The sequence below is a fragment of the Tamandua tetradactyla genome, chromosome 1, assembly GCF_023851605.1.
Source record: "Tamandua tetradactyla isolate mTamTet1 chromosome 1, mTamTet1.pri, whole genome shotgun sequence".
NCBI lineage: Eukaryota > Metazoa > Chordata > Mammalia > Pilosa > Myrmecophagidae > Tamandua > Tamandua tetradactyla.
In genome coordinates this window covers 140,768,239-140,796,166 of record NC_135327.1, presented here as the reverse complement: position 1 = coordinate 140,796,166, position 27,928 = coordinate 140,768,239, and the positions used below count along the sequence as shown (strand labels likewise).

The window sequence follows — 27,928 nt, the reverse complement described above, 5'->3', positions numbered from 1 at the left end:
GAGAGTGGAGAGACAGATTATTTTTAAGCGCCATATAGGCTTGGGAATGGAGTTTAATTTTGGTCCAGGTGTGATGGAAAAATATTGAGCAAAGAAGTGATATGATCTGGTTTACAACTTTTAAGAATCTTAGCAGCAATAGGGAGAATTCACTTTACTGGGAAAGGGTGGAGTCAAGCAAGGTGAGAGATCAGTTGAGAGGCTCTACAAGAATCCAGGCAACCACTAGTCCATTGTAAGTATGAAGAAGAAGAAGCTCAGAGCCCACCAGCAAGGAACCTGGACCTGTGAGGAGGCCTATGCTCCCAAACAGTTGAAGTGAGATAACTGCTTGCTACAATGGGTGGGTAGACACAGGGTAGTGGAAGTATAGGGGAGGAGAAAACACCTAAGTAGGCTGTGGGAGTCAGGGAGTCAGGAGAGGCATCATAAAGAATGGATGGTAGGTTGCCTGGCATACAAGCGTGGGAAGGGCATCCTAAGAAGAGGAAATAGAAAGGTATTATTACAGAAATAGTTTACTCTTTCATACTGTGTCAAACTTGATTTTTATTTTATTTGCAGCTTACAGGAAGAGCGAGCTGTCATTTTAAAGGAATTTGAGAAGATACCCAAGCCAGGAGTAAGTCTTAGATGATCTAGAGTTTGTTAAATATACCTAGATTCAAACATCCCTTTTTTATAAATATGAATATTTATCAAAACAACCATATCATGAAACATTTGAAAGATCCGAAAGTCTTAATTTCATATGATGCTGAAAGAAAAAACCACATAGATGCTTGAGTGAAATAAGTGGTGTCTTTTATAGGCTTTAGCTATTTGGTATCTAATTTAGGCTGTTTAGTTGGACAATATCTGCTTTGTTTCCAGAAAAAAAAAAAGGATTCTGTGGTGACACTTAAAAACATTTTTTTTCCATAGCTATTATCCACATAATGACCTGAGCACCTCGAGCTTATTACAAGAAATTTTTATGAAGAAAGTGTGTCAGTTATGCAGTATGTTACCGCATAACAAACCACCCCCAAACATAGTGGCATGAAACAGCAATTATTATCTTTCATAGTTCTGAATTCTTCCGGACTGAGCTGGCTTAATTGGGATGAGGTGATTTAGAATGGCTTCATTCACATGTCAGCAATTGGCAAGCTAGCTGGCCTAAGAGGAACTCACTCACTTGTCTGGAGATTGACAGATATCAACTGAGGTGAATGCCACATGTTTCTCTTCGTCCAGCAGGCTAGCCTGGGTTTGTTCACATGATGACAGAAGGGTTCCCGGCAGCAAGAAAGGGCAAACCCTAACATTCAAGTACTTTGTGAGCTTTTGCTTAAATAATTTTTGCTAACACTCTATTGTTCAATGCAAGTCACATTGCCAAGTCCACAGTCAAGGGATAGAAAAATAAGCCCTACCTCTTAATAGGAAAAATGAAAGTCACATTGTAAAGGGGCGTACATGCCAGAATAGGAGGAATTTGTAGCCATTTTTTGCAATCTATCATAGAAAGTAAATAGAAAGATCACTACAATTTGCCTAGCTTCTACCCTTTGAATGGTTATAGTTCAAAATGTTTTGGTTGTGGTTTAGTTCCAAAGGCAGTCCACAAAACCCTGTTAACCATAAAGTAAAATACTATTATTCTAAATAAGTACACTTAACCACCATCTGTAAAACTCAGATTTTATGGGAGAATGCATTTTGAGTCTTACCTCCAGATCATTGGATCCCTGATGTTACCCTCTCCCAGCAGAACTGGAAAGGGGGAAACCTACAGAAAATCCAGAACAGGTTAAAATGGATCATCTACCTAGCAATTAGTAACTATAGACTTTTTGCATATAAGAAATCATCCCTCCCACAAGTCAGACACTCCCTCAGATAATCAGACCTGGGAAACAAAGAGCTATTGTGAGTTTTGAGTGTGGTGCATTTGGGGAGAATGTACATGAGCTATAGAATGTGAACTCCCTAATCTTCAGTTCCCATATGTGAATTAGCAAGGCATTTATTATTTAAATATTATTATTAAATAATAATATTATTAAATATTAGCATCTGATTTTGTCAAATCAAAAAGCTACTAGAAACAGGTTGGAAATTTTCAATAATGATTTTTGATATGAAAATTAACATCAAAAGAGTAAACATTTAAAATATAGCAGAGTAGGAAAGATCACTAGTAAAAAATAAGAGTTCAATTCAAATGTTAAATGTTTAGCATATGCAATATAATTGTCATGTGTTTATTGATTATGTCAGAGCATTTATCATTGTGAGAGGTTCATGAACCTCAAAACAAATATAATCAAAAATAAAAGAAAATTATTTTTAACTAAGTTCTTAGTAGATAAATTTTGCTTTGATTCTATAAAACCTAATCATTTTCATGACCTTCAAAGGAAATGGAGAAGAAGATGAAAGTATTAAAAGAAAGCACTGAAGAATTACGTAAAGAAATAATGCAGAAGAAATTAGAAATTAAAAACTTACGGGAAGATTTGGCATCTAAGCAAAAGCAATCACTAAAGGAGCAGAAAGAACTGGAAGAATTATTGGAATATCAGATAAACCTAAAGGTATGCTAATTTATAGTTCATATAAATACTTAAACATTGTACCTGTGTGGATGTAAAAATGCATAGGTATTAAGATTGACTACATAGGTTTGACAAGGAGGGGGTTAGTTACACAGACAACATTCCTGGATTGTGATTGATACTACCAAACTAAAGTTGGATTCTGGGAATTCATAAAAAACTAGGCCATTTGGTAGAATCCCTCTAATGTGGGCTTTGACCCTGGGGCAAAAAAAAAAAAAAAAAGATGTTTCTCAATATTATAAATATGAAAAATGAGTGTCACAAACATAGTCATTTCCTTGAAGAGCAACCAAATGTCCTAACCTGTATATATTTGTATTGCTTTATCTTTATCTTTTGATTCCACTACACTTCTCTCTCATCATAAAAGTGATGAAGGTCCTGTATTTATTTTCTAAGTTATAATGACTCAAAATTCATTTTATTTTGAAAAATTTATAATGACCTTCAAAACCATTGACATAACCAAGAGTTGTTTTTAACAACAACAACATATGAGACTAATTGTCTCAGAGGACAATTATATTATGACATCTTTTTCCTTAAGAGGCTTAGAACAGTCAGCCAAGATGTGACCAGCTGCTGCCTAGATGGCAGCTACTGAACAGAGATAGATTTATCAGGAATATTATGAAGCTCAAGTTTCAGGCTCTTCACTTGTATGATCTCCTTTCAAGACCTGTACCTAATTTAGCATTTGTAATTTTTTACTCTTTTTCTTAAAAGGGTGCCCCAAGTTATATAAGCATCAACCTCACAAAACCTGGATCTTTCCTGGGACTAAGCAAGATTCCAGGGAGAAAGTTCTCACCTAACCACACTGCAGTGACTGTGCTCAATGCATATGTGTTACCCCCAGATCCCAAAGTCCAGTGGCTCTCCCAGGACCCATGCCATATGCATAAGACTTTGGATTCCAGAATCTACAGAGCATAGAGGGAAGTGGTGCCAGACAAGCTTAGTTTTGATCTCGGTCTTGTAGCTGTGTTTTTGTGAAAATTATTTAACTTTTCTTAGTATGAGTCTTAAATAGGGTTTCCAAGAAGCAGATCCTGAGACGAAGATTCTTGAGCAGTGATTCATTGAGAAGAGCTCTAAGGAGAGTCCTGTAGATAATTGAGAGAAGCAGCATAAAGCTGGGGTGGGGGGTAGGGAACTAGGCAAATTTATGGTTTTAGGAGAATTCTAGCCTCAACATGATCCCGGGTTAACTCTGGAGCATGAGTTGCACCAGAAAGATTGTCCTAGCCAGAGACAAGTGAGCTGGGCTGGTCTATCTCTGCATCAGTTAGTCATTGGTCACAACAGCACCACACCACCCCACCACCCTCCCTTAGTATTTCCTGACAAAGCAGCTCTCCTTAGCCAGGAACAATCCTATGGAAAGGAAAGTAAGGATGAGCTATTAGCAGCCAACCTATAAACAGCTGTGGGTCAGGTGTACCTCAGGAAAGGGAATATGGGCAAAGCAGCAATAGCATCTGTTAAATTTAGTCACCTTCTCTTTAAAATGGTATCAAATGAAATAAGTAAATCACCTGCGTGGTATAGGCATACAGTAAGAGTTCTATGTATTATAGTTCTTTTTTCTCTCCTATTTAATTTGCTTATCTTAATTGCTTCAGTTCCAAGATTACATAATTTAATGTAACTCAATTTTTTTTTTATTAGGATGAAGTGGTCCACCATCAGTCCATTCCTGTACAAATTGGAAAAGAGATAGAAAAAATAACCCGCAAAAAAGTGTATGATTTAATATTTTTATTTTATCCTCAGTCCCTCCCAGCCCACCCTCCCCCAAGTTATTGTTCACACTAAAACAAGAAAATTAATCACTGACCATGAACAAATTCTATTCAACATCCATCAAATTACTATAATAATTTTAGAAATAGCTACTTTGTGCCTTGTCTAGATTGGAGTATCAAGTTAATTGAAAGAAAGTGCAGCAAATTACTTATTGACACTTATTTGCCATAGTGATGGGACAAGATTATCTTTTCAATTGATAAATACTAAACAATTTATTTGAATTGTGTAGTATTTCATAATCTGGAAGTATGTCAACCAACCAGTACCTAAAGCCCAAATGGTAGAAACTCTTCAGTTTGCCCCCTATTCACATGTATAGCAACCTTTGAGAGTAAATTTGGAACAGAGGCCACTGGGGAAATTCTCCAGGGTTAGAAGAACCAAAAAAAAAAATTTAAAGATAAGGAAAGATACAAAAAATTCTAGAGAAGTAATATGATTCCTCTAGCAACTGATCTTAATAGAAGAAGGGGAAAAGGAGCAAATACTAGTAATGATTCTAGAAGCCAAGCCTACTAGCACCAAACCTGAGATACTCAGGTCAGTTCTGGGAAGTTGGTTAGGATGAGGGTGAAATCCCAGGAGATGTTACCTACTAGGTTTGGAGGTGGGAAAAGGCTAGACAAATTCCTGCCCTCAGAGTCCCTCAAGTGGAGATTCCTTGAAGTCCTACTCATCTGTGGTCTTTAACCCCTACTGAGCTCGCTGAATGTATGACTAATTCTTCTACTGCCTGTTCAGGAAGGAAGAAGAGGTAAAGACAGCGTGGACTCAGAATAATGCAAACATACGGTTTTCATTATAGTGAAATGATGTATACTCTAATTCCTGAAAATCGAAACACATATACACATGACACACAACACACACAAATAAAATTTTTCCTCACAGAGAAATGGAAAAGAAAAAAATAGTCCTGGAATTTGAAGCCAAAGAACTAAATGACTCCCTCAAGAAAGTTGAAAATAAAATTAGTGCTGTAATGGAAGAGAAAGAGGATGTAATAAAGGAAGTCGAGGGCAAGCGAGCGTTACTTGAGATCAAAGAACGAGAATACAACCAATTGGTCAAGCTCTTGGAATTAACCAGAGAGAATGAAGCAAGTTCTCTAACTGAAAGGTTAGTTATATATGTATGTTCTACATCTAAATTTTTCTTGGATTTATATTTGAGGACTCAAAACATAATATCAAACATTTTATATTGATTCAGTAAACATATACTTTTTACTAATAAAAACTATTTTGTTAAACATTTTGAAATATTTTTTGTCTTTTACTGAACTTTTCCCTCAATTCCTTGTGCTCAAATATTAAAGATACAATCTGTTGTATGTTGTAAGCTTCTGAGGTCTGACTCATTATGTTAATTATAGCTGAAGGATTTTTTCAACAAACGAATGATATTTCTGAGGTAATCATGACCTTTTCCTAATGGGAGCAATGTCATCTTATCATTGCCTGGGTAGTTTTTACTTCCTATTTTTAAATGAAATTTCAGGGAAACCACGGCTTCTGTCTCTGCTAATCTGTTGTTACACCTGGGGGTTCTATAATATCGTGGCTTTAAATGATACCAAGTTGCAAACAAAATAACTTTTGGCATCACATACAATTTATGATTTTAACGTTAAAATATGTTAAGTATATGTGTGTGTGTGTATAAATATGTGTGTGTGTGTATATATATATGTGTGTATATATATGAGTGTGTGTGTGTACACACATATATATATATGTATATATGTGCTGGGTATGTTATCTTGATAAATTTTGAGAACCATGAAGAACAACTATTGACAAATCACTTTCATTTTCCCTTTTTACCTGAAACAGAGGAATCTTGGATCTCAATTTACGAAACTGCCTCATCGACAAACAGAGCTATCATGACGAACTTTCTCGTAAACAAAGAGAGAAAGAACGAGATTTTCGAAATTTAAAAAAGATGGAGCTGCTCCTGAAAATGGCTTTGGATGCACTGACTCAGACTCAAGCTTTGCACCGAAGGCTTCTATTAGAGGTGGGTATTTGCTTTTTAAGTTCAGTACAGTCTTTTGAAGTAAAAACGTTTTAGGAGATTGTTTTTGCTATCAATGGAGAAAGAAGAAAAGGAACACACCAAAAAGGTAATTTTAAAATGCATCAGACCTACTATAGAAACTATAGTTCTATAATATTTGTCAACCTGTTTTTTGCTAGCCCAGGAATAGAGAAATTCCTTGTTTGGATCAGGCAATAGCCTGGCTGTGGAAGTGATTGTGCCATCCTGTTCTTTACCAATAGTAAGAATCAGATCCAGGAGGTGTCAGGGCAGACTAAAACAATTGGGGACCAGATGAAATCATATAAATATATATGGTCACTCTGCCTTCATCTGTATTAGCCAAGGCCAATCCAAAATGTCAGGTTACCTGATTATTCTGTGCAGTAGTAGAGGTAGATGCCACTCAGAGGGTGCTCAGTAGCTGTTACCATCCACCCTCTGGATTCCCAAGTGAGGGTCCATGTGTCTGTTGCCTCTGATTCTCTTCTTAGTTGATACTCCCTGTGCTAAATGATCAAGGCTACCAAAAGGGCAAGGGATGCCTGAGACGGTCTCATCCTTATGCTGGAGCTTTGGTCAGTGCTTTCTCTAGTGAGAAAGAGAGCTGTCTCTTGAGATGAAGCAATTTAGATGTATACAAGCCTTCCCCACACTCTTCAGGAATGTCGTGCTCCATGACCTTATGAGATTGATAACATGAGAAATTTAAATAGAAGTTTCTAACTATGGTAGAGACTTCTGATCCTCACCTATACCTGTACCTAGTTCTTCTTTCCTTCTGGACACATAGAAGGATTATACTTCCTTGCTACCCCTGCAATTGGGCAGGGGCACATGACTAGTTCTGGCCACTGGATTTTTGGGAAAAGTGACACATGTTATTTCTGATTTGGACCATCTAATTTCCAATGTGGGTCCTGCTAGCTTTTTAACCTCCTGATGTGGCAATCATGGAAGTATATTTGGTGTGGAGGCAATGTAAGATGGAAACATCCAGAAATGCTATTCCACAGTGGCCTTGGAGAATTGCCTTGACTGACCACAAGCTGAAAAAAAAAAAAAAGTTTTAACTGCTTTGAGCCACAATACTGGGGGATTGTTTCTATCTTTAGCATAACCCAGCCCATCCTAACTGACAGACCAACCTTTAGGCAAGGTGTGAAAAATTGGTTAGAGTTATGAGTGTGGCAAATGACTTGGACTTGGTTTCACTGTCGTAGGGCTTTCATAGACTTTTTATGTTCTTAGCTTTTATTTTTTACCTCAACAAGATACAATGTGCTTTTTTACACTATTCAAAAGCAAGCAGATGCTGGAGACCAGGGTTCAATTCCTGGTGCCTGCCCATGCAAAAAAAAAAGCAAATAGAACACTTGTCTGTGTTTCTTTTTTTTTCTTTTTTTTTTTTGGTGCATGGTCCAGGAATTGAATCCAGTTTTCCAACAAGAAAGGTGAGCATTTCTTTTATACTTTTAATAGTATTATTACAGTTCTAGTAGGTGGATTGATTCTTTTATCAATCTCTTTATCTCTAGTAATGCTTCCTGCCTTAAAAGTTTTCTTTGTCTGATATTAGTACAATAATATCAGCCACAGTAGCTTTTTTGGTTAGTTTTTATGTGGTATTTCTTTTTCCATCCATTTACTTTTGCTTTTTCTGTGCTCTCATTTAGGCGTGTCCCCTGTAAACAGCATATAATTATAAAAATTTGATCTGACAATTTCTGCCTTTTAATTGGAGATGACACACACTAAAATGGTTTGGGTTTGCCTCTGTCAGAAAAGTCTAAATTAAGTGTCATAGAGGGGACACATAAGCATAATATGTTTTTTTGCTAGAACATAATGTTGGACCATAGTCCTGCCATATGAACCAGAAAAAAATGGATAAGCTAAAAATTGTTATTTTTTTTAAAACATAGAAGAGTTGTGAGAAGTAAATTCCACATAGTCACAAGTACTTCCTGGGTGAGCAGAGGTGGTAACCTTTCCCCCCCTGGGTATTAGTCAAATCTATGTATGGGCAGGTGGAAGATGGGACTGCTGCAGCAAGAGACACTTTACTGAGTAAGCCTTTCTCCTGGCTTCTGGAGGTAGCAGGCAATCCTTGCATTCCTTAGCCTGTGGCATAACTCAGTCTCTGTAAGGAGGGGCAAAATAATTATTTTTTATAATTATTTGGCATGTGGCTGTCTGTTGGCATGTGGCTGTCTTCCTTTCTGAGTGATCAAATTTCTTCCTCGTAGGGCTGAAGGGAACTGCCTGAAAATGTAGAGCTGTGTTCCAGTAGTCATGTTTCTTGAGGATGATTGAATAATGATATAGCTTTCACAATGTGACTGTGTGATTGTGAAAACCTTGTGTCTGATGCTCCTTTTATCTACCTTATCAACAAACGAGTAGAACATATGGAATAAAAATAAATAATAAGGGGAACAAATGCTAAAATAAATTTAGTTTGAAATGCTAGTGATCAATGAAAGTGAGGGGTAAGGGGTATGGTAGGTATAATTTTTTTTTTCTTTTCTGTTTTTGTTTTATTCCTTTTTCTATTGTCTTTTTATTTCTTTGTCTGAATTGATGCAAATATTCTAAGAAATGATGAATATGCAACTAAGTGATGATATTGTGAATTACTGATTATATATGTTAGTGTTTTATTTGGTTTGTTAAATTTTTTTTAATTAATAAATAAATTTTTTTAAAAATTTCTTCCTCATAGAAGAAATGTATATTGGATATATATTGGATTAAGAAATCACTCTACTTCAGTATGACATTCATTTTAATTCATTCCATTTATGGTGTCCTTTTTCCAAATAAGGTCACATTCCTAGATACCAGGTTTAGGACTTCAACATACTTGGGCATAGAGGCACAATTCAACCAATAACACCCTCTTATTCCATGCCTCCAAGGCAGTAATTTACAACTCATCAGTTGATGCTTTTGAATTATCTTCAAATGCGAAGCAACTTGCTTACAATGCCACTTCTCGATTTTTCCATTTTAAACCTCATCTACTTACTTCCCACTATAAAAGATGGAAATTTTTATTTCTTTTAGACTTCCTTTCACCACACACACTTCCTGTTCTTCCATCCACCCAATATCCTCATGTCATCATTTTGATTATGGAATTCAGTGTTTATATTATTATAAATATATAAAGGCTATTTTCACTAGGGCCATGTAATATAATTATTTTGCCCCTCCTTACAAAATTTTGTTTCCTCAAGAATGTATAAACATCCAGTTTTTCATTCACATAATTTTCTATGTAGTTATAATTATTTCAACCCCAAACTCTCCTCCAATTGTATAAACTTTCTCTCAGTGCATTCAAACATATTTGGTAGTCTATCGTTTTAATCTTCTTGGAGAAATCATTTCTGATCCTAGTCAATGCCCTCTAGTCAAAGACCACTAGGAATATACCTGAAGTTGAACAAGTTGCATTTACTACTTGTTCCAGAGTGGGAGAACATACACCATGGGAATCCATGGGACACCTCCGTTGAGGTAATTAGAAGGGATTTATAGGATTAGGATTTATGTTCCGTGATTTGAGGGAAGGTTTAAGGATTATGGCATTGATTTGGATGTTGTCAGGAAGTGAGAAGAATTTTATGATTGGTATCTTAATAAATCTTATCTGAAGGAAAAAGGACTACACCAAGGCTAGAACTGTATTGGGTAAAGAAGCAACAGTCATTCATATTGACAGGCTCAGGGTAATGTGTGATATTTTGTGGCTTTGACAATGGTCATGTTTTTGCCTGAGCTCAAACATGATTATGAAATTATCTTGTTTTTGTCTTGATTCATCACAGTCAGAAAGTAGCCTCGGTGAATGGTGATTTTCTGTGAAGTTGTTTGTGTTCACCAGGGGAACCCCAACTCCTAGTTGTGAGTGTCAGGCCAGCTCCTGGATATTGGGGCTGCTATTCTCATTCTCAGCCTTCTGACCTGTTACAAACTGGTTTCATTTCTCTATAGGTTTAGTGCCCCTCTTAGGAGCTCTACTTTATCATCTTAGTGACTCTCTTCATCCTCCTCCTGTGCTGGATCTTGCATTCATGAATCTCTTCTATTTCTCTTTCTTGGCTTACTTCTTATTATGGAGAGGAGCATAACCTCTGATAGCTTCCTGGGAAAAGGTGAATTGAAAGTAATTTTCTAAAACTTTGTGTATTAGAAATGCCTTTATTTTACTGTCACACTAGCCCCACAGACAATTATAACTTAGCTGGATACAGAATTTCAGGTTGGAAATCATTTTCTCTCAGAATGAAGGTGTTGATCCATTTTCTAGATTCTGAAATCATTGTTTTAAAAAACCTGGTGTCACACTGATACCTGATCCTTTGTTTGAAATCAGTTTTAATTTTTTTCCATGCAAGAAACTTGTGAGTTCCTGTCATTGTGGTATGAACAACAACTTTCAGACTAAAAAGGAGAAAAGAAATGTCATAAAATAAGGTATAAGTGGCCAAGAGAGATCAAATAGAGTCAAGAGACTGTTCTGGAGGCTACTCTTACACAAGCTTCAGTTAGAGAATGCTCATTGCCATGGTTTGTTAAATCCCAACCAACATCACTCCTAATGACTCTTAAGAACTCCTATGGCTCAAACTGAGACTCTGTGAAAGTTTCATGCACTAAGTTTGCTTTCCTGAAACTTATAATTCCTGGAGGGTTCCTAGGTTAGATAAATCCTGAAACCCAGAGGGACCAACTCTGCAAGATTATCAGTTGATTACATTTCCCTATCCTTTAGTGTTCACACCTCTTCTCAACATGAAAATATCAGAATAGGTGGTGTCTAAAGATCTCAATAGATTGGGAGAGGGATCAGAGGGGAAGGAGAAGGTATAAGAGAGAAAACAGAATTTAACAAATGAATATGACTGCTGAAGCACTATATTAATATTCTTTCTTGCTTCCAATGTTTTGGAGCAGCTAGAAAGAAGAATCTGAGATGGAAGAATGATAGCCCATGATAAACTCTGGGATTTGTTCTGTAACTATTTGTTGAAGTGTGCTTTGAAAATTATTGCTTTTCCTTTCTTTGCTTTGTATATATGTTATATTTTACAACAAAAAAATGTAAAGGAAAAAGAAACACGTGAGATCTTTTATTTGTCTCAAGATTCTTAAATTCACAATGATGTCTGCACTCGTGCATCTTCTATTTCAACCCATTGTGCTGAGGTCTTAGTGGTTCTTTCTATATAGAAATGTACTTCCTTCAGTTCTGAGACTTTATCTTGAATTCTTTCATTAATTTCATTTCTCTATTTTCTCTGTTCCTTCTGGCATTCCTATTTTCCATATATTGGGTCTTCTAAAATTGTCCTCTAATTTACTTATCTTCTTTCTCATATTTTCCATTCTTTTGTCTTTTTGCCTTGCTATCAGAGAGGTTGCCTCAACTTTTCCTTCCAATTCTTCTAGTTAATCTTTCATTCTGCTACAATGTTTTTAATTTTCATGAGCTTTTTGTTCTCTGAATTTTTCTTTTTTATAGTAACTTGTTCTTTTATATATACATTTTTAACTCACTGAGAATATTGATAGCTTCTTTTTATTTTTCTCTTCTCCCTGAAATGACTTTATTTTATTCAAGATCCTTTTCTGTTGTTGTTATTTTGTCTACTTGTTATGTTTTAGTCTCTTTTGTGTCAGAAAATTTCCTCAAATATATGGTGATCCTTGGCTATCTGCTTATATTTAAGAGTGGAGCACTATAAAGCTAAGTGGAAGATGTTTTTGAAAATGGAGCTTCCTGACTATGGACTTCACTATAGATTGATCTGGCTGGACACGAAATACATAAGGAGTGGCTCTTGACCAAAAAGGAGTTTGCAGTAGAATGTTCACAAGTTGTTCCGATTTTTATAAACAGAAGATATTTATATTAGGACACTACTAGCTATTAATGCTTTTTATGCTAGTTTCACAAACTGGCATTCACAAAATATAAAACTAACAGAAATGAAAATGTATTGGAATCCTCTTCATTCATTAATTTCAAAGAAATCTTTTTTTTGGTCCTAATACAGTATCAGTAAGAGACTAACTACTTTGACTTTATGAGTTATAATTAGCCTATCCACTGTCCTACTCTGACTGGCTGTATTTAAAATAGAGTGAGTCAGGTCAGTTCACTCCCAGTCTGAGTGAATATTTCAGACTTACATGCATTCCCAAGAGAAGAGAGATGAAAGGTAAGCATTAAGGGCTTCAGCTAGTCTTCAGAAATCATTTCCCTAGAGATGGTTTTGTTTGATTCTCCTATGGCCTTTGGATTGTACATTAAAGACTCTCCCAGAAATGCAAACCCACAAAGCTTTTGAAAGTTTAAAATATTTTAGAAAAACATCAAAGCCTTAAAGAAACTTAGGTCATTGGTATCAAATATTTAGGATATTTACAGCAACGGAATAATACCCAATTTCTTAAGTTTTATGAAAGATTCTGACATTTGTTCATACATTGAACCTGTCTGGAAGAATAGATTCTAAACTATTAATAGTGAGTCCTGGGGATTTGAAATAGAAGTAGATAGTAAAAGATGTTTAATTTTCCATATTACATACTTTTGTATTGTTTGCTTAGTTACAATAATCTCATTACTTTTATTAAAGTGTGAAATGCTACTCAATAAAAACAAAAGAACTAAAATATGTAAATCTACAAAACCTGCTGATAAATACAAATTTAGAACTCAAAAGTAATAGTAAATATCTCAAGTCACCTCAGACCACATAATTAGAACTTCAATATTTGATAGATTTTTTTCTGCCACATTACTGGAGACATCCACTGAACACGAGCTGATTTTCCAGATTATTTTAGTAAGGTTTCTTTCAGAAGATTTATGAATTAGGTTTGCAGTTTAACTGTGAAAAAAAGGTAACAAAACCCCAACTATAATGGCTTAACTAAATAGGGGGTTGTTTATTCTCATAGTAAGAAGTCCACAGGTAGTTTCACACAACAAAAAAGTTTAGGATCCTTCTAGCTCCCTTTTCTGCCATCCTTAGTGTGCATCTTTCTTCTCCGTAGCCATTCCACCTTTAGGCATAGAACCCATACAAGAAATAGAGAAGGGCAGAGAGCAATGGCAGCTGATTTGATTGACTCTGTCTTTTCACCAGGAAAGGAGTCACATTCCTAGGAGCCCTATTGACTTGACCTGGATCACATGGTCATGTCCTGATGCAAAGGAGTCTGAGGACTCCTGGATACATTGCAACTCTGAACAAAACTGGGGTTCTGTGAGTAGGGTCAAAGCGGAAGGTGGATATTGGTTAGGCAACCAGGAGACACTACTACCAATGGGTCACCTTGTTACTTCTTTCACCCACCAGGCATACCTAATCCCTGCCTGAAATTAGAAGTTGGGTTTTATTAAAAATTGAGAAAGGTGTCAGAGAAGCAACTAGTCAGAGTTCAAAAACACCAATGTACAAGGGAATTCATTGCATTATTATTTGTAATATCAAAAAATTGGAAATATCTTTCAGTGGGGAGTTGTACATGTATACAATAAAATACGCAGCCACAAAAAGAATGAGATCCATATATGTTCAGACTTGGAAAGTTGCCTGTGCTTCTAAGTGAAGAAAAGCAAATTGTTAAACCATATTCATATAACTATTTCATGTTTATTATTTACAAAATTATATATTAATATATATACAATAATATATATTTACATGTGCAAGTTTAAATATACATGTCTGCGAGATTAATCACTAATTTATTACCTCTGAGTGGTGATCTTGGTAAGATAAGAAAATTACTTTTGCCTTTTGTCTAATGTATGTCTATTCTTAATAGTCACAATGAAACTGTATCATTTTTCTAGGTTTTTAAGAAAATAATTTTTAAAAATTTAATATATCTTAGAGACTCTTCTAATGCTGAGATAGTTAACCTGAGATGATATTCTTTACAATTTTCTATCTTAGGTCAATAATGACTGTCCTAAACAATAAAAACATACCCATATCCTTTAAGAGTTTGTAACCATTAAAGTGGCAAGAGAGATTATTTCAATTAGTGGGCCACTTTAAGCAAGAATGTCATAATAAACTTAGTTTGTCAGCATATTAGTATTTATCAATCCTACTCTTTTTTCTTATGATAGAAGTGGATGATATCACTTTGAAGAAAATCATGAGGTAGGCACTCCTACCCCAGCTTCTCTAAAGCTCTTCGCTGTGGGTCTGAAGCCCCTCCTTGTTCCCTCAGCCTGACTCCTTGAGCCTCTTACTTCCCACCATCTACCCGGTACACAGGCTACTTCCCTTCCTCCTCTCACTTCCCAGCCACACCTAGCCATATCTTTTTCTCATTCATGCAGATCCAGATGGTTTGTGTTTTCCATAGTGATGACTGGCTAATCTGCTGAATTAGTGCTATGTTAATTTGTTAAGAGATAAAACTGGAAGGAATCTCAAGGCCTTCCCCCTTTCCAATTATTAGAACTTTAACAGTGGCCTTTTGGAGACAATGTTCTCCCCTTTCTAATAAATAAAAAATAAATAAAATAAAAATAAAAACCATGCAAGAGGAGGATAGCACCATGGTGGGAGATAATTTGGTTATTAAAATTTGGCTTGTTAATCTTGTCTCTTTGTAAATAGGGATCGCCTAAGGGTAGAGCAGACCTGCACCTTCTACACCTAACCACAAGTCTGAGATTCAACCAAGAAAAATCTATCCAGAGCCATTAGTTGGTAGAGTAGCTGATGGGTATATTCTTATAATACCTTCTGTACAAACCCTATAAGCTTTCCTGCCCCAGTTGGCATTCAGGTACAGATTTTTCTACACTTGGGAGCACAACATGAAAAGCAGCCTGTTCTTGGGATACAGGACACTTGCAGTCCAGAAGGGCTTAACTCTTCTTCCTAGAGAGAGAAACCAAAGTTTTCCTGCTAACTGCCTACCATTTCCATGAAGTCTTCTCCAATTATTCAAGTTTACATTAAGTTCTCCCTTTTCTGAACTGCTATAGCAATTATCTGTTCATTAAAATTGTAAAATTCTGTATATAGTTATTTGGGTTTTACATGAGCACATCTCATCCTCCTAATTCTAATGTGCTTCAACAGCTACTTCTCCAACATTGAAGAGACCATGGGAAGCAGGATGTCACTGGGCATCTAAGGGTACAGAGGGACTACTGATAACATGCAGATCCATGATGTTCACTCATCCAAAGACATGTGTCAGCTTTAAAATAGAAGCATGGCCCTCAGATAGACCCTTTTAGATGTCTTTTAAATCACTAAATGGTATGATCTTCCCTTCTTGGGATGAATTTTAGCCAATATTCATCTTGGTATCTCCAAGTGTGTGCTGTCACAATAGAAAGTGAACACATCAGATCAGAGTCATGTACTTTTGTGTAAAGATCCAACTGTAAACCCATGCTAAATCAAGCATGCTGTCAGAACCCCAAATGACCCTTCCTGTAGCCTTGAATGGTGCTTTTTTTCCCCCACTGACTACCACATTTCATTCTTTGCTGCTTCTGCTGTATTCTCCATCATCAGGAATCTAACAAGCTCATGCCTGACAAGGAGAAAAAGACTGATAGAATAAGATGTTGTCCATTCACTGTAGAATTTTAATAGAGGACAAAGTCATAAGCCAATATGACAGAATACAATGGTGGAATTTCAGGCATCAGCAAAAAAGTTAAGGGGTTTTTCTTTGGGGTAAGAACTTTCTAGCTACTCATCAAAAGTTTACGTATAAGTAGCCAATTTTTCCCACTATTATTAATAAATAGTTTCTCTTTTTTTCTTTAATCTATAGGATTTCATAAACAAGTTCACATTTTATAAGTATAATAACTCATTTGAATAGTCATAGTATATGCATGTTTCCAAAATGTTGAATTATGAATTAGAGAGATGATAAATTGCAGTTTTAAAAGCATGAGTTCTAACAAGCTGGGTTGTGCTTGCACCATTAAAACAAGTTGCTTAAATGTCCTTGTGCCTTGTTCCAGTTTGTAAAAGCTGCTGTAATGCAATATACCAGAAACGGAATGGCTTTTAAAAGGGGAAATTTATTAAGTTTCAAGTTTACAGTTCTACAGACATGAAAATGTCCAAACTAAGGCATCCAGGGAAAGATACCTTGATTCAAGAAAGACCAATTGGTGCAGAACACCTCTGTCAGCTTGAAAGGCACATGGTGATATCTACTAGCTCTCTCTTCTCATTTCATTAGGCTTCCCCACGGGCTTTTCCTTCTGTATCTCCAAAGATCTCTGGCTGTGTAGGCTCTGTCGGCACTGTGGGTTCTGTTGGCTCTAAAGCCTTTTCCAAAATTGTTCCCTCTTAAAGGACTCCAGTAAGCAACCCAACCTTGAATGGGTGAAGACAAGTCTCCATGGAAATCAGCTAATCAAAAGTTACCATCCACAAATGGGTGGGTCACATCTCCATGGAAACAATAAAAAAGATCCCACCCAGCAATTATGAATGAGGATTAAAGGGTACACAGCAGTTTCAAACTGGCATATGCCTCATTCTCCTCACCCATATAATTGGAGATAATAATAGTAGCTACCTTGTGATTACTGTGAGGATACATATAAGACCTTAGAACCATGCCTGGCACATAATCAATGCTCAATAAGAGCTAGCTATTATTAATAGGATTTATTTTATTTCTAAATGAATAAAAATAGAATATTTGCAGCTAATGAAATAGAGATTTTTGGCAGGTTTTCATATTTTAGTTTTCCATGTCTTTACAAAGAATATTAAGCATAATAGGCAATTCTTATAAGATTGAGAATGATGATTTTTTTAAATTAATTTTTTAATTTTTTTTAAATCCCAAAAAATACCAAACATAAACATTCTTAACTTTTGATCATTCTGTTCTACATATATAATCAGTAATTCACAATATCATCACATAGTTATGCATTCATCATCATGATCATTTCTAGGAACATTTGCATCTATTCAGAAAAAGAAATAAAAAGAAAACAAAAAAATTCATACATACTATACCCCTTACCCCTCCCTTTCATTGGTCACTAGCATTTCAAACTAAATTTATTTGAACATTTGTTCCCCCTATTATTTATTTTTATTCCATATGTTTTACCCATCTGTTGATAGGGTAGATAAAAGAAGCATCAGACACAAGGTTTTCGCAATCACATAGTCACATTGTGAAAGCTATATCATTATACAATCATCTTCAAGAAACATGGCTATTGGAACACAGCTCTACTTTTTCAGGCACTTCCCGCCAACCTCTCCATTACATTTTTTTTTTTACTGTTTTTTTATTGTATAGTATAACATATAAACAAAGAAAAGAAATAAAAATAACTATAGTTTTAAAAGTATGCCTCAACAAGAAGTTACAGGACAGATCCCAAAGTTGTCATGGGCCACCACAGTATCCTCTCAGATTTTTCCTTCTAGTAGCTCCTGAATATAGAGGCTACAAGGCTTAAATATTTTTTATCATCACAATCGACTTCTTTCTTTTTTTGCATGAAAAATAATATATATACAAAAAAGCAATACATTTCAAAGCACAGCACCACAATTAGTTGTTGAACATATTTCAGAGTTTGACATGGGTTATGATTCCAAAATTTTAGGTTTTTATTTTCAACTGCTCTATCTCTTTTAGTCTCTTTTAGGAGACTAAAAGAGATATCAATTTAATGATTCAGAATTCATATTCATCTCTTAAATCCTATCTTCTCTGTACAGCTCCACCATCACCTTTGATCTTTCTATTCCTCCTCTCAGGGGTGTTTGAGCTATGGCTATTCTAAATTTTCATGTTTGAAGGGTCTGTCACTAGTATGGGATAGGGAGATGGTACTCTTTGATGCTCTAGAGAGTCTCCATTACATTTTGACTAACAAGGTGATATCTATTTAATGCGTAAGAATAACCTCCAGGATAACCTCTCAACTCTGGACTCTCTCAGCCATTGACACTTTATTTTGTCTCATTTCACTCTTCCCCCTTTTGGTCACTAAGGTTTTCTCAATCCCTTGATGCTGAGTCTCAGCTCATTCTAGGAATTCTAGAAATGATTTCTGTAATCATTTCTAGGATTTCTAGCTTTGGTTGTCGCACTGCTTGTGAGAATATGAAGAATTTAACTTGGGGAAGTTGAATTTTCCCCCTTTGAGAATGATGGTTTGCACAACATTTTTGAAAGGTACTTGATGAGGTTGACTACTGAAGGTACTGTCTTAAATAAAAGCCTGTTTTAAATTTTGATTTTCAGGTTGAAGCTTTCCCTAAAGATGAATATGCATTATCTGAGAGAAGGAAAGAGCTCCACAAGGAAGTTGAAGTAGCTAAGAGGAATTTGACCCAACAGGTTAATATCAACTCTCATTTAAGTTTCCATAAAAGAATGGTTCATACAATGTGTTTTTTTTTATCTTAAAACGCTCATAGAAGGCCTGATATTCTCGCAAGCAGTGAGGACAACAAAATCAATAGGCCAAGCCCTCAATCTTGGGGTTTGTTCATATGAAACTTATCCTTGCAAAGGATAGGCTAAGCCTACTTAAAATTAGGCCTAAGAGTCACCCCCAGAAGACTTCTTTTGTTTCTCAGATGTGGCCTATCTCTCAGTCAATACAGCAAGCAAACTGACTGCCCTCCCCCTCTCTATGTGGGATATGACTCCCGGGGGTGTAAACCTCCCTGGCAAAGTAGGACAGAAATCCTAGAATGAGCTGGGAGTCAGCCATCAAGGGATTGAGAAAACCTTCTCGACTGAAAGGGGAAAGAGAGAAATGAGACAAAATAAAGTGTTAGTGGCTGAGAAATTTTGAATAGAGTCGAGAGGTTATAATGGAGGTTTTTCTTACGCATTATATAGATAACTCCTTTTTAGTTTAAGGTGTATTAGAGAGGTTAGAGGGAAGTGCCTAAAACTGTAGAGCTGTATTCTAGTAGCCATGTTTCTTTAAGATGATTGTATAATGATATAGCTTTCACAATGTGCCTGTGTGATTATAAAAACCTTGTGTCTGATGCTCCTTTTATAATGGTATGGACAGATGAGTAAAAAATATGGATTAAAAATAAATAAATAACGGAGGAACAAATGTTAAAGTAAATTGGGTACAGGGAAATACTAGTGGTCAATGAGAGGGAGGGATAAGGGTTATGGTATGTATGAGTTTTTTCTTTTTTCTTTTTATTTCTTTTTCTGGAGTGATATAAATGTACTGAGAAATGATCATGATAATGAATATATAACTATGTGATGATATTGTGAGCCATGGATTGCACACTAAGTATAGAAGGTTCGTACATTAAAAATGTTCTTGCTGTATGTTGATTGGTTTTATTAACAAAAATTGAAAAAACAAAAAACAAGAACATGCTCATACAAAGTGTTCTTAATTTTAAAATGTGCTCCATTAAATGTCATCAATGAAAATGTCATCATTAAAAAAAAGTCATCAAAGAGAATATGAACCTGTTTCTTCATTTCAAAGTCCACTTCAACTCCACATTAAAATTGAAAAAAAGAAATGTGTTTGTACCATTAAGATTTATAAAAACTAATGAAATTTTAAAATAAAAGGGCTGTAGATTATGTTAAACATAAACAGCAAATGTTTCATTTCACCAGTGTCTAATTAAAATGTATGATTTTTGTTTATTCAAGCCACTGTAGAAGTATTTAAAAACATTTTTATATATAAAGTAAAACATTCTCTTCTTTTTCTTAAAGTCACTTGAAAATACATTCTGAATAAGAAAAAGTTCTATCATATTGGCCTGCTAGTCTGCATGTTCTTTTAGAAAATAAAGAAAAAAAGTGGAGTTAAGATAGGAGAGTCCCTCTATTGTATGTTTTAATTAAATAAATTCCATATAGGAAATAAAAAGGTAGGTAGTCTAAGCTACTGGTCTTATTGCATTCCTTCAAATTAATAAATTATAAATATTATGTGGCATTTTTCAAAAGAAAATCCTAACAGAAGCTGAGTCTAAATTAGTAGAACAGCAACTTGCAGAAGAAAATAAGCTTTTAAAGGAGCAAGAAAACATGCGAGAGCTGGTATTCAACCTTGTTCGTATGACTCAAGTCAAACTTGATGAGAAAGATCAAAAGTCCAAGGATTTCCTGAAAGCTCAGGTAACTGCACCTTTGTAAATTTTCCTCTAATGTGAGGGTTCAGGGAAGCCTCATTTTAATGCACTGTCTATTGGAAAGCTATGAATGTAAGTCTTCTAGTTCCAGTGACTACAAATCCTTTCTAAACAGGACTGGATAATGTACTGAAATGTAATCCCAGAATTCTATTAACAGTGTCAACAATCCAAAGGGTAATGGAGATAGATTAATGAGGATTTGGACAGATGGCAATTTCTGTAAGAGTATGACAGATACCTCCATGTGGACAGGGCTGACAGCTACACAAGCCACAGATGTCACTTATGATTCACCACCATCTCATATTCCATTATCATTTGCCGAGGAACAATTCAGAATGTAGCATTCCATGGCTGTCATTCCCAAGTTCGTCAGGCCAATGTCATTTAAACCAATGCCAGGATACACTTAGTTACTGCTTTACCCCATGACTTTCCTGTCAAGGACTGGCCTAGTGCAGTACGCCAAAACACAAACAAAAATATGACAAAGGACAAAAACAACACTCCTGTCATGTTACCTGAAATTCTAACACTGGAATCATTTATTTCACATATGGATTATGTCCGGAAATTCCCTGTAAAAATGAATAACTGCTACATATTTGGAATAAAACATATTATTAAAAGAGAATACCCCAGTTAGACGTTGCTACCTATCATAACTTGCCAATCCCCCAACCAAAACCATTCCTGCCAATCCTAAAGAATACTTAGGTCATTATATAAGATTCTACAAAGGTTCCATATATTAATGTAACTTTCCAAAAGCCTACAGTCACCAGATGCGTTCCTGGACCAGATAAGTCCTGAAATGCAGAGGGGCCACCCTCTCCAGAGCATCGGCTATCACCCATCCCATATTTTCGACAGCCCCTTCCAACATGAAAAAGTTGGAATGGGCATATATCAAATACCCCTAAAGAGTGGGAGAAAGCGCAGAGGTGATTGGTAGAGTTATATAGAGAAAGTAGAGTTTAGCAAATGAGTATAAGTTCTGAATCATTATATTGATATTTCTTTTGGTCTCCAGAGTCTTGGAGCAGCCAGAAGAAAAAACAAAAAATCATGGAACTGTAACCCATACTAAACTTTAAAATCTGTTCTATAACTATTTGTTAAAATGCACTTGGAAATTTATTGCTTTTTTGTATATATGTTATATTTCACAATAAAAAAAAGTTAAAAAAAAAAAAAAGAATACCTGAATTTAACGTGTAACCCAAATGTTGGCTGTTCCTAAGTGCAACCTTGCTTCTCATTCTGGTCAAGTATTTACACAGGGGCAGTATTTCTTTTCATCCTCAAAAAAAATGCACTCACACCAAAACATTAGTAAACAATAAGATTAAATAATGATTTTGTAGAGAAGACTTATGAGAAGATCTGCATTACACATCCCACAGCAAACTCTTCAATTCTCCCTTTAACCGTTTATTTTCCTCGTTAGAACATTTGAGAAACTAAAAGAAATTCATCGTGGTTGGCACAATGGAGATAGGGAGGGATGTCAAATAGTAAGATCAGACAGCAGAAAAGGCCAGATCATGAAGGACTGCAGAATCCATGTTAAGTAGTTTGAACTCCGTCAGGAAAGCTATGGCAAACTTTCACAAGATATTTTGGGTTTTATAGAGTAAAGAAGGGGAAGCCAGAGCTCAGGGAAGAATATAGAAAAAGAGGGCAGCTGAGAGAAAAGGAAGAAGAGTAGGAGCCAAGGAGATGAGAAAGCAGAGATGAGAGCAGACCCAGGTCAGCAAATGAAATGGGACTGGTGCAGTACAGTGTTTCCATTACAATCTGGTGTGGGCTAGGAAGATTCCACTTGCATGAGTTTTTCCTTAGAAGCTTTCTCTTTAGAAGTTTTAGAAGCACTAGAGTTATGTTAATTTATTACAAGGGATATTGTTCTGTTTTATAAATTAGACAATTTTAATTAATTTCAAAACTGAATACATGTTATCAATGTGTGACTAATCTATGTAAACTAGACCTCATTATTAAATGAGCTAATTCATATAAAAACACAAAGTTCCCCAAACTTTTCCTCAAGCCCAACATGTACAGGCCCTTTTCTTTTTCCCTTCTCTTGTACTTTCTCTTCCTCAAGTAATCCTTTGTCCTATACAGTGCGAATCAATTCAGCTGAGCTGGCTATTTTCACATCTTTCCCTCACTCCTCACCCCGATCTGCACAACCTGTTAGGCCAAGAGAATTTCTGAATGAACAAGAAGGGAGATGCGGTGAGGCTGGGAGGATTCTTGTATTGCTGTGGTGATTTTTCTTTCACACAGAATTCTTACATTTCAGCACAAATATACAAACATTATTAAGGAAATCAAAGCAAAGGACCTTGAAATCAGAATACACAGAAAGAAAAAACGTGAAATTCATCGCAGGTAAAAAAAATTACTTTATGAGTTATCTATTTAGGTGAAAACAATTTTGGATTTTTATGTAACAAGTTCGAAAACCACTTTCCTTTTTTTACAGACTCCGAGAGTTTGCTAAACTGTATGACACCATTCGAAATGAAAGAAACAAATTTGTTAACTTACTTCACAAAGCTCACCAGAAAGTAAATGAAATAAAAGAAAGGCATAAAATGTCATTAAATGAATTGGAAATTTTAAGGAATAGTGCAGTTAATCAGGAAAGGTGAGTGTTACAATAACTATTGTCTTTTCAAAGGCATGTGTTCTGATTCATTTGAACTCTAAAATATTCTGGGCATAATAAAATAGAAATTAACAGTCTTTTAGAAAACTGGGAAAGCTCTTATTCAATCACCTTGCTTTATAGATGATAATCTAAGTATTTGAATGTGATTCCTTTTTGGACCCATGTCTTTTAAATGAATAAATAAATAAGTTATTTAACTGTGCTGACTATGATTTTCACTTGCCCAATTAGAAAGATAAGCACAAATTTGGTAATTTGCATTTGAAGTTAAAAAGCAGTCACATTGTTTACTTTTAACCAGTATCCCCTTGTTAATAGATTTGCAGCATCTCATGTGTTTGGAGGAAAACAATATAACAGAATTGTTAGGAAGGGTGTCTTTCTTGACTCAAACTTCAGACCTGGGACAGGCTACTTTACCCCTCTGGATGCAATTTCTTTATCTGTAAAAGAGTCCTTATTTTATAAGATTTTTTTTTGCACCATGTATGGACTATATGTATGTGAAGACTTGTCAATAGAAAAATTTTTTTAAAGATTTTTTTATTATATATGACTTAATCCCTTATTAAAACACTTAAAAGAGTATCTAGCTAATGGTTGATTTTTTATTTATCATTTGTACCATGTGCCAAGAGCTGCAGGATTCTTTCACCTGTGTTTAGTCCCAGATTTACTTAGTCTGTACAGCCTGAACTTTTTCAGGTGACCATTATGGCCCAATTTCTTTTTAATAAAGACATGACAAAATGGTCTCTTGAGGTGGGAAGTAGTATGAAAAGAAAAATCTAATTTCCTCATCAAGGTTCTCACCCTACATGAAAGCAAAATCACTTATATAGAAAATGTGCATCCATTCAACATTTATTGTGACACTCTGCTGAGCAAGGTACCACCTTGGGTCCCCATGGACATTATCGGATATAACCTCCCTGCTCCTAGGGAAGACAGAACAGTAAATGGATGTCTTCAGCCTCTTGCTTTGACAAAGGGAGGCAGTGGGCACAAGGAGAGATGTCACTGATGTAGGTGGAGGCAGGATCTGAGACCTGGAAAAATTAAAGAAATTCCTTATAAGAAGCATATGATAGATGTCACTTTTACTATTTCTATTGGCATTTCAAGGGAAACACTAAAGCAAGAGTTACTTTGATACTGCTTGCATTTCAGAAGTCCTTCCTTGCTTTTAAAGAAAAGAGAGAAAAGTATAATCATACTCATTGTCCCATTATTTTTAAAGAAAACTACAAAATTCCATGCTGAAGCATGCCAACAATGTCACTATCAGGGAAAGCATGCAAAACGATGTGTGCAAAATCGTAGCAAAACTTCAGGAGATGAAAGAGAAGAAGGAAGTCCAGTTAAATAACATTGACCGGCTTGCCAATATGATCACAATGATTGAAGAGGAAATGGTGCAGCTTCGCAAAAAATACGAAAAAGCTGTTCAGGGTCGAAATGAAAGGTAAAAACAAGAAACCTGGTGAGAAAACTAAGCACACAGGAATCCAGTTTAGAATGCTGCCCCTTTTTCTACCTAGACTTGACAGTGGGTCTATTCATATTTGATCTTCAGTTTTCATTAGCCTTTGAGGGGGAGATGACTGTATTTCTTGCCTGAAAATAAGAAATTCTATCCTAGTAAGAGGAACTGACAAAAAGGAAGTTTAAGGAAATGACTCATTTGAAGATCAAAGACCTTAGCCAGACTGTTTTTCAGTATGTGTCTGATACCTTCAAATTCTTTCGGTATATTTGACATAAATAATTATTTGGGTCTTGTATTTATTTTTGTAGCAAGTTAGATCTTATTATGATATTTATTAAGCCATTTATCCAGTTCATTTTCTCAGTAAGTAAATAAGACCTCTAGAAGTAGCATTATTTCTTCCAGGCTGCAATTATATGATTAGTCAATTGCTGTTTTAGCAGTTTTATAAGTTGCTTGTACTCTGAGAAATCCAGAATGTGAGACTAGAATCTTGTAATTACCTCTCGCATCAAATTTCTCATCAAATTTTTTGTGCTGGTATTGATGGGTGCTGGACACTGAGAATACAAAAATTGGTAAAACATTGCTCTTGGCTTCTGTTGGGTTGAGAGAATTTAATCATGAGAAGTGCCAAAGAAGGGAAATGAGGCAAACTATAGAGCTAAGATTTGCTAAGTACAACTACGTGCACAAATGTTTTGAGGGAAAGAGAAAGCTAGATAAAAGAAATTAAAGCTGGAACTCTGGGATAATGGATATGCACAGGGTGTGGGAAGACCTTTAGGGTCATTTGAAAAACAGCACATTTTCAAAGGACTGGTGGGTGTTTTCTCTGGGGAAAAAAAGAATCCGATTTGGCTCCTGACACAGACGAAAGCATCAGGTTAAAAACATTGTACTCTGAGGCACAGTCAGATCTGTAAGGTATAATCAATCATGCAAACCAGACTGCAGAATTAGAAAATTCTTACTTTGTTTCCTCTCCATATTCTCCTCTCAAGAAGGGATCTTTTGTTCAGTATGATTGTAAAGGACAGAATTTGCCTTTTCATAGGGACATGTCAGAAACATTCAACTTTAAAAGAACCTAATGAGCCAGGCATCTTAGAGAGAACAGAATCCCTCCAGCAGCACATTCCTTGGCCCTCTGTCTGCACATGTCTGGTCAGGCCTTAGTTGGCAAGTCTGTCCTAAGAAAAGGGTCTGCAGAAAATCAAACCATGGGATTACTTGTTCATGCACTAGAAATGACATTCTTTCCCACCCCAGGAAAACCTTTGAGATTTTCAGAGATCCAATGGTTTGCCTAAGATTCGAGATATTAAGCAACCGGTTCCTTCCCTTATCCCCAGAAAAATTCAAAGTGTGTATTTAACTAGAAAGCCATCAGTAAATAGCTATTGTCTTCTGAAACTGTGTGATCTTGATGTGTATTTTGCTCCCAAAGCTAGAGGGAAAGACAATGACTAGTAAAACAGTGGTCTCAACACCCACTCAGCCTCTGCCTTTGACTTTCACCATAGTGGGGTTCAGCTGATAGAGCGGGAAGAAGAAATATGCATTTTTTATGAAAAAATAAATATACAAGAGAAGATGAAACTAAATGGAGAAATTGAAATACACATCCTGGAAGAAAAGATCCGATTCCTGAAACTGAGAATTGCAGAGAAGCAGAGACAAATTCATGTTACCCAGAAATTACTGCCAGCCAAGAGGTCCCTGGATGCTGACATAGCAGTGCTCCAGATTCAGGTGAGAAAAGTATTCTTAAGATATTTCCTGAGATCATTTGCTTCTTTTCCTTTATTAGTTTGTAGGTTATCGAATTTCTTACATGACAATCAAGCCATGCTACTCCTGGTTCCTCAGAGAACCCATGAGTTGTGTATTGTTTAAAATGCCTTTGAATGCTGCTTGGAGATGAAATCTGGTTTCCTGGCGACCATGCTGCCAAATGTTTTCTTTCCCATGGAGTACTTTCTATCTTTCTTGGAATTTAGATCCTCCCAGAATTCAACTCTGGTTCAGCTCCTCATAGTTCAAAACCTCAATAGGCCAGGTTTTCTTTACTCCCAGCACATTATTTTTTATTCTTGCTGGAAAGATCCTGGGTCCCAAAGAAAGCTCTTATTTTTTACATTCTTGCCCTCTAGAACCAAGATAACTGTTTATTACTAATTGGCAATCACATATAATTAGAGTTCTTGTTAACTCTGTGCTTTAGTTTGCTGAACTGGATGATATGCAATATATCAGAAATGGGTTGCTTTTTACAATGGGAACTTATTAATTTACAAGTTTACAGTTCTTAGACCATGAACTGTAACATGAGAATGTGCAAATCAAGTCATCAATAGGACGATACCTTCTTCTTGAAGAGTGGCTACCAGTAAGCTTGGGCTCCTCTGTCAGATAGCAAGGTACATGGTGACACCTGCTGGTCCTTCTCTCCTGGATTTCATTGCTTTCAGCTTCTAGCTTCAGTGGCTTCCTCTCTGAGCTTTTCTTGTTTTCATATCTCAGCTTCTCTGGGGCTTTTTTCTGTGTTTTATCTTCTTATGAAGACACCAGTTAAGAGGATTAATACCCACCTTGAATGAAGTGGGTAACATCTCAATTGAAATAACCTAATCAAAAAGTGCCACCTAGGGTGCATGGGTAGTTCAGTGGTTAGAATGCCCACCTTCCATGTGGGAGACCCAGATTCGATTCCCAGACCATGTACCTAAGGAAAGAAAAAAAAAAAAAAGAATCCCACCTATAATAGGTCTATAGCCACAGGAATGGATTAAAAGAACCTGATCTTTTCTGGGGTACATAGTGCTTCAAACCATCACACCCCTACAATTCCCTTATAAATTAGTAAGCTGGCTTCTGATGTGTCATCTTTTAAAGAATAAAGCCAAAACAATTTTAACATAATATGGCAAAATAAGAATTAAGACATAAGATAAAACTACTTTCTTCCCACATAATGGTTGGGTTTTCTTTTTTAATGGAAATAGTGAAAAAAAATTTTTCATGCAAGAACTTATTTATATTTGTAGTATTAATCAGTGGGACACATGAGTCTATACAACCCCTTTCAACCATG

General features: G+C 35.8%; 1 protein-coding gene across 3 annotated transcripts in view; it reads left to right on the top strand.

The window, feature by feature from the left end:
• The window catches only part of CCDC146 (coiled-coil domain containing 146), a 176,189-nt gene that overhangs the window by 133,960 nt on the left and 14,301 nt on the right, over window positions 1-27,928 (top strand). For 2 of the 3 annotated variants that reach the window (XM_077155834.1, XM_077155847.1), the window contains 11 exons: window positions 565-622; window positions 2,406-2,582; window positions 4,278-4,351; window positions 5,310-5,537; window positions 6,254-6,440; window positions 18,765-18,860; window positions 20,472-20,642; window positions 22,971-23,059; window positions 23,154-23,318; window positions 24,583-24,807; window positions 26,358-26,586. In XM_077155834.1, the coding sequence (XP_077011949.1) occupies window positions 565-622; window positions 2,406-2,582; window positions 4,278-4,351; window positions 5,310-5,537; window positions 6,254-6,440; window positions 18,765-18,860; window positions 20,472-20,642; window positions 22,971-23,059; window positions 23,154-23,318; window positions 24,583-24,807; window positions 26,358-26,586 (1,699 nt within the window). The remainder of the gene's footprint in view (window positions 1-564; window positions 623-2,405; window positions 2,583-4,277; window positions 4,352-5,309; window positions 5,538-6,253; window positions 6,441-18,764; window positions 18,861-20,471; window positions 20,643-22,970; window positions 23,060-23,153; window positions 23,319-24,582; window positions 24,808-26,357; window positions 26,587-27,928) is intronic. The other variant, XM_077155844.1, reaches the window with a different exon arrangement.